The following is a 22264-nucleotide window of genomic DNA, read 5'->3' on the forward strand; positions in this document are numbered from 1 at the left end:
TATTCCTTTTAAGTATTTTTTTATTAAACAGTGGCATATTATTTAAAAAATCTTTCTTATTTATATTCATTTCATGTCATTTGGGTTTAAAATTGACTTTTTTTTTCCTAGAAAAATTCAGTAAACTTTATGATGTCCCAGGAAATATACAAAGGGAGATTTATTTTAGAAATATATCGAAGAAATTTCCCAAGATATTGTATTGTTTTTACTTTTCAGGCAGAAAAGTTGTAAGATATCACATGGCAACAATATAGGAACGAAGTCGACAAATTTTATGTTCACATGATGTTTAAAACAGGTGAATGCCCTGACTCATCATCTACGTCTCCGTTTCCATATCACCTACTAAAACATTTCTTTCAGCTGACCAAGCGATTTTCGATGACCTGCAGATAAAAGTGTTCGTGATTTTTAGTTGTCTGGGAGATAAAATTTCAAGTGGTATGATGAAATATTTCGTATGCATGAATGAGGCTACACTGAAGATTTCGGCGAAGATATTATAATAGAAAAGATACCATGAAAATTTTCAACTACTAAATAAATATAAATATCTTTCCTCCAAAGTGTTTTAAAAGGCAATGGAAAATATAATTTAAAGTTCTCAAATTTTATGTGTTTTATTTCTTTTTATTCCTGATGTCTTACGAAAAAGAACAACACAAGAATGAAATTAATATGCTAGGTAAATTTCAGATTTGTTTGTTACACAACATTATTATTCGCATGACTCAGTCCCAGCCAGTCATTAGCATTGATATTGGCCGAATGTCTAAAACTGCAAAACACTGATAATTCGTCTGAATTTAGTTATTAAAAATCAGCTAGACAAGCAAACGCCATGAAAAATAAAAGCAAAGTTTATTTACATCTGGGAGGAAGTTCATTTTTTATGACCTGTACAATAAATGAGATAAACATTGATTAGTGTTCTAAGTAATGTGATAAAGTATTGCTGAAAATATTATTGTTCAGCATTTAAAAGATTTGACACTACATGAAATAAACTTAGTTACCGTTATTAGAGTTTAAATTTAAAAAAATGGGAAGTATTATCTGAAAACCCATCCCCTTTTTTAAATAAAAATGGCACATTTACAGTATTTAATTAATAAATTGGACATAAGAAGTGAAACAAAAACAATTATATTATTTAAAAAATCATTGAAATAAATTTGAAATTATAAAACAAATAAATAACTAATTTTAGATGGAAAATATTTTGGTACTTTGCAAAGAACACACTTTTTACACAATATTTTGTAAATAGGTATCCTCTAAAGTTAATCGATGGAGCCCATTAATCTTGCATGGACTATTTGATTGTTCACAAAAGTACTTGAGTCCGTTCAAGTTTATAAATTTAATTTTCCGAAGACTGGAGACGGAAAATTAAATTATGTCTCTTCACTGAATTTTCACCGTATTAAACTGGCAACGAAATATAACACAAAAGAGTTGCCCCAATTTGCTTCTTATTTTCCTTTCAACTCGGAGAACGAATTCGATGGTAATCACTTGGCCTGCTGGGCGAGCTTGTCAGTTAAATATGCGTTTATGCTTGTCTTTCAAATATAGTTTATAGCTGCATGACGGCAACATTTGTGGAATATGTGCCCTCTATGAGCGACGCATTGTTCAAATGTACGCATAAGTTTATCGGCAGTTGGATCAGGTTTCCCTCTGAGCAAAGCTGAGATTTTCTTATTATGAGCTCTGTTGTAATTCCGATTACGGATACGAGCAGCATAAAAACGAGAAATGCAATGATATCCTTTTTCACCAGCCATCTGTCCCAGCATGCAGCATTGTTCTTCTTTACTTCTGCGATGTCCTGAAAGGATTCATTTAGAAATCAGGGTTAACATACAGGGTAACATAATTTTAATGAAAAATAGAAACATCACTTGAGGGAGAGAAATTAAAGAAAAGCTTTAGAGCAAATGAAATACTTTTAAAGATCACAAATGCAGGTATTCTAAAATGTAACGGCGTGGTTTGTGTGTCTTCTAGCACCATGCATATAGTAGATATCTCGGGAGTCTTAAAAGTTTCTTATCAAGATTGTGAAAGGAGTCGATCGTCATATTACACAGGATAGAGCACCAACTTACTTTTCAAAGATTATGCAAAATATTAAACATTCATTTCCTAAGGTGTACTGGAACCCATTCTTAGGTTATCACCAAGCTCTGTTCTTAAGCTATTGGATTTCTACTGGAGTCATTTAAAACACGGCTAAAGTGAAACACCATCACTTTAAGATAAGAATCATTGAAGCAATCGAACCCATTAAACATTGAGTGATTAATGGCGCAGCACTGGTGATTCGCTCTACATTTATGCTTGGAAAGGACTGGCTTGCGTGAGGTATTTGTAATATTTCTCATGTGTAGCTTGAATACAAGCTAAATTCCTCTGAAGAGTCCCTCTTTGGGGCAACACTTTCCAAGGTAGAGAGCCATGTGTAATTTGTAGCAATTTAACAGTCCATTTCTTTAAAGTAGTTAGAGATTGTAACTTCAGACATTCTTGATGAGGTATGAATGGTAGCCGAATATCGTTGGGAGATGTGCTATGCTATTAATAGCGCGCTTAGAGACACTGTAATGATTTTTAGAATATTTGTTAACTAGAGGGAGAGCCAAAAATAATTGATTGTCTTCAACCGTAAATAGATAAAACGGCGCTGTTACAGTGGATCCTCATAATCAGTATCGTTGGGAGTTTAGTTAAGATAAACACTGGTTTTCGTAATACCTTAATTTTTAACATTATTGTGTTACGTTTCTTTTCCTCCTCAAGTCCTGCAGGCTGCCTCAACGTAGCGAGGGGGTGGCACTGGGTGGAATAGCCGAAGTACGTCGGGAGTATATACTCCTGGTAGGGCCACCCTAGGCGTGAATGCTATTCCGCAATACCTAGCTAAAGCCTACAGGCATCTGAGCCAAGTCAGTCCTCTACCATTGGTGCTCGGGTCTCACGACTTACAGAGGCTGCCCTCTTTTCTTCCACCCATGAGTCATGGAACTTTCTAATGTGATCCATACTGCATCGCCCGTCGCGCAGGTTGAAAAGGGGCACGTTCGAGGTTTAGGAAGAGGACCTCGACCGAAAAATAAACTACTGTCTCCTACATTACGAACTCTTAAAATTATCCAATGTAATGTTAATGGTATTTCAACATTGGCAGCGAAATTTAAACTTGACCAAATACTGAAGTTGGCTGAAGACCAGGGAGTTCAAATTATCGCTCTACAGGAAACTAAACTGAAAGAGAATTCTCAACTAAAAGTTAAGGGATACAACATCATCCGTTTAGATAGACACGCGAAAGGAGGCGGTGGCCTTGTTTTCCTTATCAGAGACATTAACTATATTTCCAAAAGTTATAATGTACTCACTGGTTCAGATTTAGAGTTGCAAGGCGTCACTGTTTTGTGGAGAGGTGGACCACTAAACATCTTTAATTTATATTACCCTCCTAACATTGGTAATCTGCCTGGAGTCCTTGATAATCTTTTATCTGGAAATACTCTACTTCTGGGTGATTTAAATGCTAAGCACCCAGCGTGGTGTTGCTCTTCCCAGAACCAGAGAGGACTTAATCTTCTTCATTCTGTTGATGACTCAGGTTTCATGATCCTTAATGATGGTACTCCAACGCACTCTTCATATAGCTATAACACGTCTGAAGCCCTTGACCTGTCTATAGTAAGCCCCATTATCTTTCCAAATTGCACCTGGACAGTTATGAGGAATATTGGGAGTGACCATTCTCCAATATTAATTGAAATACAGAAGAAACAGTGTACTTTCCTTAATCGTAAAAAACATTGGAATTTTGTTAAGGCAGACTGGAAGGCATTTGGTGGTCTTGTTGACACCCTGGCTGAACCTAGCATTCACTCAAGTGACCTTGATACTAACTGGAATACTTTTCAGCATATGCTCTTTGGAGCAGCTAAAAGAACTATACCTAGAGGAAGGGTAAAGCTTTTTAATCCTTACTTTACTCATGATTCGCCGGTTTTGCAGCCTTTGCTCCAGAAGAGAGAGAACCTGCGACTCGAATTGAAAAACAATAATACAGAGTAAAACAGGACAGAGATGAAAAAAGTCAATGCAGAAATAAAAAGAACTTATATGCTACTTAAGAGGAAAAAATGGATGGATATATGTGAGGGACTTGATGCTAGATCATCTGACACGAAATTGTGGAAATTGATCAAGAATATTAGCAGTGAACAACCTCAGATAAAGAGATGTAATGCTATCTTAGATACGGATGGCAACATCCCTACAGACGAAAAAGCTGCGGCTGATCTCCTCAGGGTACATTACCAGGAGATAAGTGAGATGACTTTTACAGAAGTTGATAAGAAAGTGAGAAAAAGGTCTAGAGATCTTGCACATGGATGTCGTAGTGCTGTCTCGGGCAATCCCCTTTTCTTTAAATCCTTTTCCATGCATGAATTGGAGATGGCACTTGAGTATTTTGACTTGACCAAAACTCCTGGACCTGATGGTATCCATGGCCAGATGATTGGGCATCTTGGCACTCATGCAAAAAAGAAATTTTTGCATATAGTAAATCAATCTTGGAGTCTTGGACGCCTTTCTAAAGAGTGGAAAAGAGCCACGATTATACCTGTTGAGAAACCTGGCCACACCGATGGATCTCCTGGGAGCTTTAGACCCATTGCCCTAACTAGCGTTGCATGAAAAGTCATGGAAAAAATGATCATGGGGCGGTTGCTCTTTCACCTGGACACCCACGACCTCCTACCAAAAGAACAATACGGTTTCAGAAGAGGTCGTAGCACCACTGATCAATTGGTCTATCTCAGCCAGAAGATTAGAGATGCCCAACACAAGCGACCTACCAATCATACTGTGGCTGCTTTTCTAGACTTGTCAAAGGCATTTGGCCGTGTCTGGAAATATAAGCTAATAGTTAAACTCTATGAAGATTTTGGCATTAGGGGTAAAGCCTTGATCTGGATCGCAGATTTCTTAAGAAATAGACTGATAAAAGTAAAGCTTAATTTCACTATGTCAAACACCTTTAAATTGAGCCAAGGCGTCCCCCAGGGTTCTGTGTTGAGCCCAATTCTTTTCTGCCTATATTTGGCTGGAATTGAGAAGATTATATCAATGAGATGTGAGGTTGGTATATTTGCGGATGATGTTGCCCTCTGGAGCTCTGGCCCAGATGTGAGTTCAATTGACAACAATATAAATTTTATCCTTGAAGAAGTGTGGAAATTCTCGAAAGACCACAAATTGAGTTTTAATTCAACTAAATCTATTGTTAATTTTTTTACCACCAGTAAGAAGATTTATAATTATCATCCAAAGGTTTTTATCAATAATTTGCCTCTTACATATGACAAACATCCCAAATATTTGGGCTTCGTTCTCGATCCAGAGATTACTAGTAACAAACATGTGGATGCGCTGGTTTTTAAAGGCGGAAAACGCCTAAACATTCTGAAGTATATCTCGGGACGTGATTGGGGAGCCGATGCTTGCACTTTGAGAACTACTTACTCAGCTAGCATACGACCTATTTTGGAATACGGTTTCCCCGTTTACTGTCGTGCCTCTTCCACCAACCTCCAGAAACTGGAAAGAGTCTAACTCAGTGCTTCTCGCATTATAACTGGCTTGCGCAACATTTGCCCGAATAAAATTGTGTTGTATGAAAGAGACCTTCAACCTCTTAGTCTAAGAAGAAGTGCAGGCCTCGTAAAATATTAAATTAAACTTCTCAGTTACAGCTCCCAGAATAGAACTTCCGAATTTCTGCAACACTTAACCAAAGACTTAAGAAAGAAGAGTAATAACCAAAGACTTAAGAAAAATAGTCCACTTTGTCAAATTGATTATGTTGGTATAATTGACCGTAATGTTGAGCAGCATTCCTTGAAACAATGTTTAGATCCGTATGAGGGACTCTCTGGAGTCGGGTTCCATGCGGAACTTTTGTCTCGAGTTTCTAAGAAAAATGATATTCCGGCCCTGTTACGACAATCTGCCTTGGAAACTATACATGCAATTCCAGCTGAAGCTAGCCTCATCTATACTGATGGGAGTAAATGCGAGGACTCTCGCTCCGGTAGTGGTGTTGTCATTAGATGCACAAATGGAAATATTGTTAAAATAAAGAAAAGAAATTCTGACTTCAGTTCGGTTTTTAAGAGTAAGCTTATAGCCATCGAAGAAGGACTAAATGCTGTTTTGTACTTTACAGATCTTAAGGCAGTTTGGATTTTGTCTGACAGTCGTAGCGCTATCAAATATCTTTCAAACTGGCAAAGAGTTGGTGATAGAGCCGGAGCCGCAATTCTTAGCAAACTTAGGCAGGTCTCGTCACTCTGTGAAGTGCATCTTCAGTGGATTCCTTCCCATGTTGATATTTGGGGGAATGAAATGGCAGACATTCTGGCGAAGGAGGCTTCTGAAGAACCATTGCCAATTATCAATTCACTGACATTTCTTGAACTGCATTCCATTAGAAGACATGCTGACAGGCAAATTTGGCTCGTTCCCCCGAGTCATCCCTGGTATCAAGCAGATTGTCCTGGAAGATCCCTTGCTATAGACTGCGAAAGATGTGTTCAGACAACACCTTCCCGATTCTTCAGTGGGCACCTGAGGGGACTTACTTTTGAGAGTGGTATCAAGATGCACCCAATTTGTTCTAAGCGTCACAATGCACCCGCATCACCGGCACACGTCCTTAAGTGCCTGGAGTTGTCTCTTGTGGACCTTTACAGGTCTCCTAAGCTTGTTTTCGATTTTTTAAAGGTGAATGGACTCGTGGACCTCGTCTAGTATATTCCTAGGCATGGAGATTAGTAACAACAACAACAACAACGTTTCTTTTGAGCTCATGTATTTCATATTTGCTTATGATGGTAGGCTTTCCACCAATGGAAGCTACAATTTTATAATAAGACAATTTGACACACAATAATGTAATACATTAATACAATAACTTATAATAAGACACACAAGGCTCAATTCTCTTGCGGTCAAATTTGGATACGATTTAATTTTTATTCTGTCTTTCGATACGAGTCATCTTAAACCTGTTCTGTTCACGTTTTTTTCCGAAACTTCTAAGTGGTTTTTGATGTCCACGATTTTGATGTACATGCGTTATATTGCTAATCATTTATATGTCTAATGGCCTTATCAGACCTATGGACGTGAAATGCAATAAGAAACATTTCCAAGAAATATGTTTCTCCCAGAAAGAATTTGAAAGCCATGTTTCTGCTCGTAATTTAGGAGAAAATATTACGTTCAGCGATCTGGTTCACGTAGGTTATCCAATTAAAGGAAGATTCTGCTTCTGTATTTCCTACTGAAAAGTATTTTCTAATACTTCTAGAAGAGAAAAAGAAAGAGAAAAGAGAAAAGTCGTAACAGCGATTTTATATTAAGAAAATATTTATTACTTATTCTACAATAAATTATCTTTCCTTTTTTTTAAACTTTCTTGTATGAAGTAAAGGAAGTATTGTAACCCCGAAAGATTTCGTGTATCACATTTTAACGAAAATATCATTTTGACCGCTTTCGAATCCATTTGAACGATGTTTTTGCGTGACATTTGTACTTACGGAAAGAATAAAAAACTATTTTCTCCAAAATGGGTTTAAAATGTTTTCAGAAGAGATTTGTTTCGTGAAGCCTGCCTCAAAAGGTTGAAATTTTGTATATGGGATTGCTATAACATGTAGTTGTGCACCTCCCTTTTTAGTTGCAATCGTCGACACAAAACATGTTTATATATATACCCACTCTGTTACCGAATCGGCGAGCTCAGTTTTTTTATTCTTACACTAGCGACCCGCTCCGGCTTCGCACGAGTATAAAATATATAGCCTATGTCACTCACTGAAAAAATGATTAATATCGATCCAGTAGTTTTGAGTTATTCATTACTGCCCGTGGCCCGCACGCGTTAAATTTGGAGTAAAACAATTCCACTTTCCCTATACCATGAATATTTCCTGCTATCTTTGGACTATCTAAATTCATACACTACATTTTTACTTATTTACTTTTTACATTTTTGCCTATTTATTTTATTTTTATAACAATTAATATATTACAGAATGTCTCCACAGCTTTCTTGTCATTTCTTGTCACGTTCACAGCTTTCTTGTCATTAGTGAATGCGTAGTACAGTGATTGCCTAACTGATACGTTGTCGCGCTGAAAAGCACGTTTTTATTAAGTATATTGTTATTTTCCTCGCTAGAGAGCTCCGATAATAAACTCGTCCTATCGCTGCTAAATTCAAAGTGCTATAGGGAGAACCGCGGTCTCCGACGCGCTATTTATAGGCAGCTCCCGCCGCCCCGGCCGGCCGGTACCGCCGCAAACGCTACGTCCCACAATTTTTAAATCTGTAGACCTTTTCAATGTGTACAATACTTAGTACATTATTTTGATAAATCTCGTAGGGTTCAGCCTGCGTTTGCAATGCAAGTGGAAAAAATGTAATTATTTACGACATCACATTAGAAACCTAAAAAATAACAGTATTTCTCCACTATTTAATGGATGATATACATAATAAACCTTCGTCTTCAATCACTCTATCTATTAAAAAAAACCACATCAAAATCCTTTGTGTAGTTTTAAAGATTTAAGCATACATAGGGATATAGGGACAGAGAAAGAGACTTTGTTTTATACTATGTAGTGATGTTGGCAAATTGTGCATTTGTTTCCTTAAAAATGATTGAATTACTCGTATGTTATGTTTCGTTTAAGGTTTTTATGCCTTTAGTTAATATTCATGGAAAAGTTAAAGAATTATCAACAGTTTAAGTTGTTTAAGTGGTACTAAGCCCAAAGAATTTGTTTATATTTGAAACTCTTAGACGAATACTGATTTAAGTCAATTTATGTATCAACTTTAGTGTTTTTGCAGAGCAGGACCAAAAAGTGAATTTCCAAATTTGTGCAGCGAAAAATCTGTCTTCTCGCCCGCTGACCGAATTGCTTGTTTTTGCGTAGAAACTGTAATTTTAACTGTAAAAATCGTTTTTAATTGTTAACTGTATTTGGTATTTTATGTTTTTCTGTATTTTACAGTTTTTAATGAAGCCAAAATATTATTATTCTCTATTATCCTTTTTATCAAAATATTATCCTTTTTATGTATTTTTGCCTTGCTGCGAAGTGAGATTTGAATTGATTAAATGAAATTAATCAATGAATTATTCTCTAATGAAATTAGAGGAAATAGGTTTAAATGAAGTGCAGCAAGAAATGTGTACAATTTAATAGGCCGTACAAGGAAATCATATGGTATCTACATCAGCCATTTATTTATGAACAATGGACGATATAATTTCTTTCTATACAAGATGTTTAAATAACATTGTAAAGTAACTATGATTAGCTAAAGCAAATTTAAAATAGAAAGTAATTATATGATTAAGGAATTATCTACTAATACGTTTCATGAATTTACTTAAAAGTTATTAAATGCATTAACAAAAAGAGAAAATTTGTTAAAACGCAGTTAGTTAAAAGAAGAAAATGGAGACAAGTAAAATTAATTATTAAGGGCAAGTCTAATGGTTATTAGTACATTTAACGAGCGTAGATAGGAGTTGTAACATAACAGTTTTTGATCACAAATACATGATCTTCGAAATAATCCTCAGTATAGAAACTTTTAATGCAATTTTTGCAAAGTAAAATACTCATATACGGGAATGTGAACATATTTATTGCACATTGCAAAGAGGCACTGAGAGTTGCTTATAGTATGAGTTAATACAGATTTGCCGTTCTTTTTCATCTAGTTAATAGCTTCCTATTTCAACTTGTGCTTGTTATTCTTTTGTACTAACCAAGTTATTTTTCTGACACTGTGATTCTTCTTTCTGATAATTCTCTCTTTACAGCTCATAGTAATAGTTATGGTATTAACTATAAAGAATTCACTCTCTCTCATACACACACACAAAAGAAAAAAAGAATGTAGATTACCAAGAAGTAATGTTACTTTCATAAATGAATAAGTGTTTAGCTGTTTGAATAAACTATCACACACGCAAATTTTATTTCTAGCGTTCATATTTCCGCATCAATTTCTAAGATTTATATATATATATATATATATAAAAAAAAAAAAAAAAAAAAAAAAAAAAAAAAAAAAGGAGAAAGCGAAGGAAATAGTTTTATATTAACTATGGAATTCGCTGATGACAAAAACTAATTATTCAAAAAATTCGTTTATGAAATACACAGAAAATTCTTATTTACCTGTCCTTAAAGGCAATGGCTCAGAAATCCTGATCTCCACCTGTTCGACCAGAATTGACTGTTGTCTTTTTTCCAGGTGCAATAAATATTCTGAAATAAAAACAAGAAGTAATATAATTTTAAAAATCAGTTATGTCAAAGAATTCAAACATCACGCAATTTCTTCATTCCCGGGGAATTTTTTGCGTTTGAATTGCTTACCCTATGTAGTGATCAAGATACAGCTTGTATTCCAAAGTAAATGACAGAAAATAAAGTTCTTTACTGACATTTAGGAAAAAAATATTTTTTGATTGTACAGGTACTATGGGTTTGCTCTTCAGCTCACAGAATGTGATATTTTTACTCGTTATTTTATTTAACTTATTTCAAACGGGAAAATTGTTATCTTCTTCATTGCATATCAGTAAAGTTTAATCGCATTAACTCTTGCTTGAGATCTAAGATAGTAGATGTATCTTTCCAAAACTCTTGAAACAATATTCATTTTTAGAGAATCCAACATAAAGTTTCACATCATTAGCCAAATATTTGGTGGTGCAGCGCTGTGGCTTATCTCACTTATCCTGATTTAATCAGAATAAGTCCACGAATTGTATCGTGGCAACGAGCGCAGATTGCACCTTTCGTTGGTTCCCTATAAGGTGACGGTTCTACTTTGCCCAGCTTCGTTCCCGTTTTGATGAACAGCACCACGAGGGATGGGTCTGAGTGTCTCGTATCCCTCTTCCCCTACCACCAAATCACTCTAGAAGACTTTCGGCTCACCGTCTCTTTTGAGCGCCTCCATACTGCTCAGACATTATACGCTTACAAACATTTTAGCCTTCTTCGAGAATCCAAATCAGCCTGACGAACAATGCAGCGGAACGAAGCACTAAATATATTGATTTAAATATGATTAACTTCACTATAATTTCTCAAGGAATGCTTAAAGGGATCGCTATAGCGGTTTATCATGGTGTGGTGTAGTGGCGAAACCGCTACGCACACCCTGGGTTGTGACACAACATTGATATGAACCTCAAACTCAATTTTTAACAATAACATGAATTTTAACAAGATGAAAACCTTAACAGTTGCATATCTTGACAGTATAGGACTTGGATATATTTACTTCTGTAATTTCAGAATTTTGTTACAGGAAAAATGCTCTAACGCATTATACACGAGGAATGATCGTTCTTAGCAGGCCAACATGCCCATAGCTCCAAACAGGAAAGTTGTCCCCTCTTCTCAGGAAACCACCTTATATATCTCCTTGTGTTTACTTACGCTGAACTCACGGGGAGGGATGAATCTTTCACTCATACATAAAAAAATATCCCTCTCCTGACCTTGACGAAAAGACTTCTTTTACCTCTTTGTCCACTGGTGTGACATTCGAGGCTGCAAACGGAATCATCAACAAAGGCGCAGGATTTCACCACTGATATGAAAACTACTGCACTCTGAAAACTCATCCCAGACAAAAAAACCTTTATGCCACCTTATCACAATGGAATTCAAAGATTCTAGGGAATCCCAGCTGAAAAATTTGATTTTAAATTGCGTCAGGCAAATGTTCCTCCTTATAACATTAAAAACGTAGATTTAATCGCAGAGGTTAATGACAAAAAAGTATCACAGTGTAAGGTTTATCCTAAGTTCTTAACAGTTATCTTGGGTTTAAGCTACTTTTCTATCCTTCTTAATTTCAGCTTACAACTTCCTACCAGAATCTGTTTTTAGAATCGCTATTAATACAAATAAGTAAGAGCGGTATTTAAGTTGAAGTTCCACTGACTTCGTTAGAGAGCCAGAGATTCTGACTAGCTCGCGTTTGCCTTTTGGCTACACTCTCTCTAAGCTATTACTACACTCGACCGTATCTTAGGCCCTTGATAGCTTCGCCAGCTTAATTGATATTTAGGGGCCAACTACTTAGAAATCTTGATAGCTTCGGTTATATCTTTTAGTTAAGCTTTAGTTGAGTTTCATTTCTTACTACCTTGAGTTCAAGCCCAAGTGGAGGCTTTTCTGTACGTCCCGAGAAAGGGACCATCTGCGAACTTCTTATTTTGAGAAGTAAAGGGTAATTAACCCTTATTGAGTTTTACGTATCTGTTCATGAACTAAAGCGAATATTCGCTTACCTGTTCACAAGGTTCCTACACACTTAGCTGTTAGATAAAAGGTTGGAACCCCACAACAGAATCAAACAAATGTATTTATGCATATCCTCTGCTATGCAGGTTTCTATTCTTTTGTTTATATGCTTTATATGTTAGTTACTTGTTACTTACTTAATGCAACGTTATAATAACACAAGCCAAAACAAAGCAAAACTAATGCTAAAATTTTGGAGCTACAAAACTATTGAAGAACAATCTAAAACGGAGAATAACTTTGCAAAAACATAAATAACTAATATAATTATTGACAAAACCCGCTTTGCACTTAGACAACTAAAAATCCTGAAAGGTAAAAGCATATTTTTCCCTTGAACTCTGGTATACAATCCAGAAGCATTGTTCATTATGCAAAAACATTATCAAGGTCGAATTTTATAGTTCTGGAATGTTTTCATCAAACTTCAGAAATTCTCATCAGAAAAACAGATTTAATTAATAGGGGGACCGGAAAGTAATGTTGTTTCTGCGCATGTCGACAACAACATGCTAAGGGCAGAAGTGGAAGCAAATCCATGTCAAACACTCTTAACCATCCTTGGTCGACCATCCAAGAACATTTAAAGCAAAATGGGAACATAAGCAAAGCAGGTGTTTGATCCTCCCATAATCTGTCCGAAAAGAACAAAGCCAACCTATCCATCACATCCAACATATTGCTTCAACGGCACCATACAGAACCCTTTTTTTGATCGTTTGATTAGTGGAGACAAAAAAATAAGTCCTATATGATAATCCAAAACTCAAAAGGCAGTTTTAATAGGGGTTTCAAAGGGTTTACATCCCGAAAAGGCGCTTCTGGGTGTTTGATGGAGTATTCGCGGAATTGTTCATTTTGAATTGCTGAAACCTGGACAAATTGTTAATGCAGACCTTTATTGTGAACAATTGCATGGAGTGAACCAATCTTTAATCGAAAAATATCAATTGTCAACAGAAAAGGCGTCCTTCTGCAACATGAGAATGCAAGACCGCACTGTGCAAGACGAACACTGGAAAAAATTAATGAATTGGGGTGGAAGGTACTGCCATACTCGACCGATATCGCAGCATTGGATTTCCATTTATTCGGATCCCTACAACATTTTCTTAGTGGCAAAAAATTTGTAAATTTGGATCATGTCCAAAATATCCTCTCGAGATATTTTCCTCAAAACCAATTGATTTTTATCGGTCCGGGATTGAAAATCTGCACATTAGATGGCAAAAGGTTGTTGATAACGAGGGTGATTATATTATTGATTAAAAATAAAAACTTGTTAAAAATGTATTCGTTTGAATTTAATGTAAGAAAGCGACATTACTTTCCGGTCCCCCTATTATTTGCACTGCTGAAGTTTTATCTCCAAAATAACTACACTGTTTCAAGTCATACGAGCTGGCCTAATCTCAGTAAACTTTCTTTTACTTACAAGTTTCTAGAGTAAGCCAGCTTGGAAAAAATAAGAATGAAAAAGACGGAATAAAATGAATTCTAAATGGTTAGTCAAAACTTAAATTTTACTTGATTTGCAATTTAATAAAGCAAATGTTGAGTCAATTTTCTTTCGATAAAGATATAGAAAATTAAATGCAATTTATTTTTTCTCAGTAGACTTGCTTCAAGGGGTTCTTAGCAATTTTGGTAAAGAAAATTATTGAGAACATGTTTTCGCCCATCAGTGATCCAGCGGTTAAGACCGCTGAATATCGGCAGTTCAAACTGGATTCGAACCCATGCGAACGAGCTGGCTGCATGGTTAGTTTTCCTCATGTGTAACATGAATACGGCCAATTTCTAGCTGCAAGTCTTCCTTAAAAGCTTCCCTCTCCTTAGTCAGCTACTTCTTGTAAACTTTGCCATATTAAAAAATAAACTCTGACCTAATTAAGTTCTGTCTAAAAATCTGAGAGAAAAGTAATATAATATTTGCTTCGATTTTATACATACTGTAAACATCTTCGAAATCAGGACCTATGTTTATCAGATACGATTAAATACGCTATTTTAGGCCCATGCTTTGTAAATATAGATATTAATAACTAAGGCTTAGAGGTGATTCTTCTTTTAAAAAGAGGATCAGTCTCAAATTAGGCGTTTCAAAAGTTTTCTCCCATTCTATGAGTTTTAATAAGATTTGTACGTTAGTTATTACTCAGAAGTAATTTTTGTTTCGTAGGAAATTTCAGTTTATTCTGCTGCTGAAAATGTTGCTTGCTTATTTTTTGTAGTTTTGTAAAATCTCAATCCAGAAACGCTTAGAAGTATTGCTTTACTTTTCAAATCTTAAACTCATGTCGTGTACGCGTTTTTTTTTTTTTTTTTTTTTTTTGAAAACGGGGAATTATTTAAAATTTTTATTTGATGTTGCCATTCTCGAAGAGAAAATTTTGAATCATCAGAATATGCCATCAAATTTGCTAACTTTTTATTAATTCTTTTATTACTTTTACTATTTCTGCTTTCTTTAGTATTTACCTTTCTTACATCTTCCTTTAAAGAATAGAATAAGTAATTTTTTTTGAAGAAATAAAAAGCACGTTTTTATTTCTTCAGCAAGCACATAAACTTGATTCTTTGTTGAAGACGTAAACAAGGGCAGTATTATGACAAACAGTAATTTTAAAATAACCAAGGCTAATAAAAAAACACAATTTACATATCCATTCAGAGTAACTTCAAAGAACCATATTATTTCTTTAATGTATGCAGAATAAAATAAAATTCAGTTTTAAAAGATCACACGAATGCATTTATTTCACATACCACGTACTCGAATGAAATATTCTAACCAGTATCGAATGATGAAAACAGCTTTAATTTTTTCTCCAAAGTTCAAGGAACCAACACATCGTGAAAGAATTTAATGAGTTGAGAAAACATATTAAAACTTTCTATGGGCTTCATGCGCAGAGTTTATACACGTGTTAAAATGCCTGAAGTGCCGTGAAGCGAAAATAAGTTCAGAAAAAATTTTTTAAAAAAAAGTTTTGTCACTTGTGGGTGGTAAGAATCATAGAATTAAAAAAAAAAAAAAAAAAAAAAAAAAAAGGTTAATTCTCAGTATATCCCATAAAAAGGGCCGTCACCCTTCTTAACGTATCACGTTTCGCTCTTTTCAGAAATATAATTCTATCAGACAGCAAGCGATTTGTTTTCGTCTATTCCCCACCCGAAAAGGAAGAAAAAATAAAGGAAGATCTTAGGATTTGGTTTCATATTCCTCGCGGAGAATGTCGTACATTTTGATCACGCCACCATGATTTGACAGCTGGGATGCTCTTTTTATTTTTGAAGGGTACGCGTGCAACAATTCTCTTGAATACAACTTTCATAGTTAAGTGTCAATACAGAAGACAAATAATGATTCTTTGTGTTAATTTCTAAAATCAGATATAAAGAAACGAGTTTTTGCTGAACTGTGCCATCTGCGCGGAAGATTCCTGTCAAATATACATCTGAAGTGTTATGCAATAACGAAATACATATCCCGCTCTTTGCAAACTGCAGAATCGGATTTAATTTCAACACATTAGTTTATTGTATAACTACAGAAAAGAATATAATAACGTATAACTTGTACCGTATAGTTATTTCCCACCATTGATACCTTTAAAATATTTTTATATCTTGAAAAGTGCGGTATTTCAGAATTAGAAAAATTGAAAGTTAGGCTGATATTGATTTTTATAGCAGTAAGTAAGCCAGTAGTCTCAAACGTGCCGCATGCAATCCCCGATGCTATTTTATACGGCCCGCGAAGACACTTCAATCATGTATTTGTTGCAAATAGGTTGTTTGTTCCGCAAAGTTTACGACTTTAGCTATTTGAAGTCAGAGTTTACATAATTTTTATTTCTATTAAAAGCGAACAGGAATAACACACTAGAAAATCTATAAATGAATTTAATTAATTTATAAAATTCCCAGTCAAAGATTTGAATTATATAATACCTAGTCAAAGACTTGAAGATATAGATTTCATTATCTTCGATTCGTACTTGTCAAAAAAATAAAATAAGCTCAGTTATTAATTTATGCACTAAGATTCATCGCTTTGTTTGGAAATATATTTATATGTTTACAGACTTTTTTTCACATTTAAAAATTAATAAGAAAAGAATCCCATTTATAGTGATACCTACAATTCGCGATGAAGATATTTTCTAATACTTTTTCTCAAAAGCTATAAACTTTGTTAGAATCAAAACGTCAAGTATCAAGCCATAGTACGAAATAAAGAAGCTATCATTATTTACACACACAATATATATATTTTGATTTATGCGTCGAGGAAAAATTTTATAAATAAAAGAAAGAGACTTAAGTTTTTCATTATTTATTCTGAAGTTTTGATCCACTTTAAATTTTCCCTGAAAACTTAGAAAGTTTTGTAATTTGTTTAGTTTTAGTTTTTTGTTTAGTTAGTTGTATTAGTTTAATTGAAAGCAAGTTACTTAATTATTAATTAAACATGTAAATTCTAAGCATTGAATTTTTAGCCTTCAATATATTTGAATTACAAAGTGTAACCCAAAAAAAGAAAAAGTCATGCAGGTACCAAATAGAAAATAAATATAAATTTGAATTTTTTTCTTATGCGATTTATTGGTTTTATTTATTTATGTTTTGATAAATATTTAGTAAATTTAATTTACATTTAAAATTTATTTTTAGTCCAAAGGGATTTCAGTCCCGAAGGACTATTGCTTTCGTTTTGGCATTTTGCGTCGGACTCATAAACGTCGGTTCACTTTTCAAACTGTTGCCACAAAATGTTAGAGTCCTGCATTATATTTGAAGAAATTAAATAATGAAAAATCTGCATAAATGATTGTCTATTTCTCGCATTGTGATAAAACAATGGTACATAGAGCCATCGAATTTTGAATGACGAAATCCTACTGCGAATCTGAAATCCCAAATTTGGAATTTGTTTTATTATAGATTTTATATTTTGTAAAACTTTAACGAATTTTTGATTTACAAACTCAATGCTTTAAAAGCGAAAAATGGCAATGTTATATAGAAAAAAAATACTTTTATCTCCAGCTCGCGAGACTGTGTATATCGGAAATTCTAAAGATATGCTTAATTTAACATTATTTTGCGATATTGCTCTTGAACTGAATTTTATGGTTTAAGTGCAAAGAACATGATATTTAATAAATAAAGGTAACACTCAAAACGTTAAAAAAACGCCCCTTTGGACGTAATTTAAAATCTGAAAAATTTCAGATTTTTTTTATTATTTTATTTTTTATATTTATTTAAAGTATTTTTTTATTTTATGATAATATAATTTTTCTTTTTATTAAAAAAAGCCTTCAGCCGTTTTCCGATCCTGCATGATGCAACTCGCCTGCAATCTGAGTTTCAAACCACGAAAGAATCACAGTTTGATTTCTATTCTTTAACCAATATAAAAACTGCGCAAGAATTCTTTCAAATACAGCTTTTAATATTAAGCAGACTCTTGTGTGTCCTAGACATATGGATCAGAACTGCTTTTGATTAGCATTCAGAATTTTTCGAATAAGAGTTAAAAGGAGACAAATTAACATGCAACAATTTCTTTTCTTTTCCACTTCATGCTGAAATTTTGTTTCAGAGTTACATAGCAGTGTCTCCAAAAATTAAACACTGCACTAATTTAAGAACTGTATATCAGAAATATAGAAACCAAACATTCATTATCTTTTACGATATCATGATTTATTCAACACGACCCAACACTGAATGGCGCAACATCACTACAAACGATGCTGACTGTTCACAGGCAGGCGAGAAGATGGCCACTAGAATGCAATGATGCTTTACGAGTGCCATTGCGTCAGTTCGAGTAGATACATTCTTATCTATAAATATTGTAATATGGCCCTGGAAATTAAAAGCGATGTCATGTGTGGTATTCGAGAAAGTTTTATAAGCGCTGTATCTCATGTCTTCCATTTGGATTTTGACTACAGGCATGCCATTGAATTGTACTTTCCACACTAACTAATGGACACTACGCTCTGATCCTCTCTAAAGTTGTCTATATATGATCCATCTTATGTGGAATACTGAGACGGGATCAGACCTTTTAAGCTCAATAGTAGATTCTCTCAACATCACTCAACTGCTCGCATAATATAAAATGCGACGTCGATGCACTCCAAGCGCGCTATTAGATTCATAAAATGTTGCGATAATTTTAAATTAGCCACAGCATTTCCTGGGATTTTGCATGTACAACTGCACATAAAATTTTGCATATGGTTGAGTTTTTATTCAACCGATAGCGCCAAGTAGAAATCCGTTATTATGATTCGCAAAGGAAGATTCTGCTCATCTTTAGCTTCCTCTAGCTGAGATAATCGTACCATTATTTGAGAAGCAAGACTTTGATCTCAGAATAAAAAGATCGTCATAGAAATCTATATTCCGAACCCTTTCTATAAGCTCGCGTTTTACAGAAAATCTGTGAATCTGTTGTCCAGTCTGATATGTTTACAGTTCGTAGGGTTTCACAAAATTGAACTTCACTCTAATAACTGCGCTAATGCTCGAGTGCTGAGTCTCATTCCTTAGCGTTTTCCATACATTACGATGAGCCGTTATGACAACAATGTCCCCGAAGTTTTAATAAGCTGAGTATTTAGTTATGAAGATTTTGCTTCTGAACTTCATCCGGATGTAGGTTGCTCTCGCAGTGCAATTTATTTATTTTTGTTAAAGATTTACAAATATTTACGAAGTTATTGCCGAAGATTTATATTATGAAAACTCAGAGGGAAATACCAGTGCCGCTTGCTGTCCAAATGTAACGAGCGAAGAAAAACTTAAAGAACTCAAGGTAATTTTTATATACAATGCATACTTTTTTATTTATGCATTGAACTCCTTTGTCAGCATTGAGCAATAATATAAATTTTACATTTTTTGAGAAAATTATTCGGAGGGGGGAAATCTAAAATCTAAAACAATATTTAATAGGAAATAAAAGCGGAAAGAAAGAAACGTCACTTTTTTTTACTTAATGCGATATTACGTTCCAGTTACCTTTTAGAAATTTCAAATTTCACAGTACTGGTATGAGATATATGTAACTACTCGCAATCAACTAAACTATCAAATAAATACAAAAACACTTAACAAAGTAATAGTTAAAAATCCTTAACAAAATTATGCAACTGATGAGGAAAAGATAAACTTCCTTCCAGACATATATTTGACGAAGAAAAATAATTCAGAATTTTTTGCTTATTCCATAGAATTTACTGAACTTGAAACCTTTGAGAGACGTCATCCGGGAACTGGAAATCATTTAAGATGAATATCACGCAACATAGAAGACTGGAACCGAAAGAAAAGGAAACAAGTGGGAAACGAAATGCGAAAGTGAGACAGGACACAGACCTTGAACTGAATACTAATAAAATATGATGTCTTTCCAAGAACAAAATTAAACAAAAAGAAACAAATTAAACATTTTACGATATACATTTCGCGTATTAAATTGAAGTTTAGTGAATTCATTTTTATCTTGGCTTTTAAATTAATAAAATGTACATTTAACTGGAAATTTTGGAGCTAAAGAAAATGAAAGTAAACAGGGCTGCAGTATGTAGAGTAATAAAAGCCTATTGATCTGGAGTAATACGAAATTTAAAAAAAAATTGAAACTTACATATGTCTTTAAATTACAGCCGTCCGGTAAAGTAGATTTTTTAAAAATCGTTTTTGCTGAACTATCATTTTATTTTCCTTCAGATTTGAAAGGAATAGCATTTTATTAAAATTGATCGTTGAGATAGCTGTTTGTTCTTGCATAATTAATAAATGCATCATATCGCAAGTTAATAGTTTTGAGGTCATTCTTATGCACGAAAAATGATAGCACATAAACTGTAATTTTCAGCAAGAAATGAGAATACATGCATTTTCACTATATTTTAAACTTATTCTCTCTTAAGCAAAAAATATTTTAGCTCAATTTTCTACAGCTGATGTTGATCATTTTCTCTGTATGTGATGTGGCTCCTCCCAGTAGAGCGGTGTTTGCAACACCAGGGTGCCTAGGCCAGAGGCCTTACCCCTTGTAGAATATATCTGGTATCATTTAATATTATATCCATAGTTAACCTTTCAATATAAGCATATAAGTAATTTCAAAAATAATATTTTTTTTTTTTTTTAATTTTAAGGTTTTTAGAGGGTAAATTGCTGTTAAGGTGGAAGCCCAGGAAAGCTGTCGAGCCGTGACTACATAATGACAAGGTAGGTGAGTAAGTCAATAGTCTGTATCCATGAAGTACATGATACATGATTCAAAAAATATGAGCAATAATTAATGATACATTAGAAGATAATAAATATGAAAACATACATCACATCAGAGGCAGGTACAAGGTGAGAAAGATAATACATAATGCAGGCATAGGAATGGTTACATAATGTACACATTGAGCTGAGCAAGGGGACGATCAATATTCGCAAGATCATTATAATCATATTCACATATTTTGATGCAAGGATTGTCAATAATTTGCTGCCTATTGTGGAATCTTTTGGCAAGCCTCTAGTAGAATGATCTAAGCTGCATCATGCCCAGCTCTTCATGTATTCTATTATTCCTGATGTACCATTCTGCGTTGGTAATTTGCCTTAAAACAATATTCTGGCAAGCCTGCAGCCTGCCTCTGTTAGTTTTACGTGTGTGGGCCCAGATGGGGCTGGCATAACAGAGTAATGGTCTGAGAATGGACTTGTAAATAAGTAACTTGTTGTCTATAGATAACACACTGTTCCGAGCAATTAAGGGGTTGAGTTGCGCTTTACGAACCCGGAACCTTTGGATAATAGAAGTGATGTGTGGGGACCATGTAAGAGTATTGTTGAGGATCACCCCAAGATATAGGACTTGCTTGGCCCAGGGAATGGTAGTACCAAAGAACTGGAAATTTTTCTTGATCTTGGTTTTCCTAGTGAACAGGATGGCCTTGGTTTTGTCTACATTAACTGCAATCTTCCACTGGGTGAGCCAGGTCTCTAGTGTATGGATGTGATTTTGTAGTCGTTGAATTGCTGGACCAATAAATGCACTTTGTGCCAGGATCGCAGTGTCGTCCGCATACATAGCTAATGTTGTGTCGTGTGTGGTGGGAATATCGTTCACATAAATGTTGAAATATGTAGGTCCAAGCAGGGACCACTGAGGGACCCCTGCAAGGATTGGGTGGAAAGTTGAGTTTGTGCCTGCTACATGAACGACAAAGTATCTACCTGTCAGGTAGGAATTGGTGATGTTAATGATGTATTCTGGGAAACCCAGAACATGTAACTTGTATGTGAGTGCTTCCAGCCAGACTCTATCAAAAGCTTTTGCTATATCAAGAAAAATTCCACCAGTGATCATCTTGTTAGCCATTCCTTCAGCGATGGTCTCAACAACCCTGTAGAGCTGATTTGCAGTGGAGAGTTGCTTCCTGAAGCCGAACTGATGGGGAATCAGAATGTTGTTGTCCTCCAGGTAGGTGTTGATTCTTTTGAGCAAGACTGCTTCGAACACTTTGCTGATGGACGAAAGCAAGCTTATTGGCCTGTATGACTCTGGTTTGTTCGGTGGTTTTCCAGGCTTTAGTATGGGGACTATTTTAGCCTTTTTCCAACACTCAGGAAAGTGTTGCCATTCCAGGATGGTGTTACAGATCTTGGTGAGAATGAAGATAACTTTGACTGGCAGCTTCTTTAGCATGATGTTGGTGATGTTATCAATGTGATGTGGCTACGAGACTTTCCTTATAAAGTCCTTCACGAAAACCTG

At 34.8% G+C, this 22264-nt stretch overlaps 1 protein-coding gene across 1 annotated transcript in view; it reads right to left on the reverse strand.

The window, feature by feature from the left end:
* Positions 1–845: 845 nt before the first annotated feature.
* Positions 846–22264, reverse strand: part of LOC118181409 (uncharacterized) — a 28767-nt gene continuing 7348 nt past the window's right edge. Inside the window, exons 2-3 of the mRNA XM_035350536.2 lie at positions 10306–10395; positions 846–1837 (exon numbers count right to left, since the gene is read on the reverse strand). Coding sequence (XP_035206427.1) covers positions 1572–1837; positions 10306–10395 — 356 coding nt within the window. The 3' untranslated portion in view covers positions 846–1571. The remainder of the gene's footprint in view (positions 1838–10305; positions 10396–22264) is intronic.

Source organism: Stegodyphus dumicola, chromosome 3 (assembly GCF_044657685.1).
Source record: "Stegodyphus dumicola isolate Sdum_Otavi_A_Nest chromosome 3, ASM4465768v1".
Lineage (NCBI taxonomy): Eukaryota > Metazoa > Arthropoda > Arachnida > Araneae > Eresidae > Stegodyphus > Stegodyphus dumicola.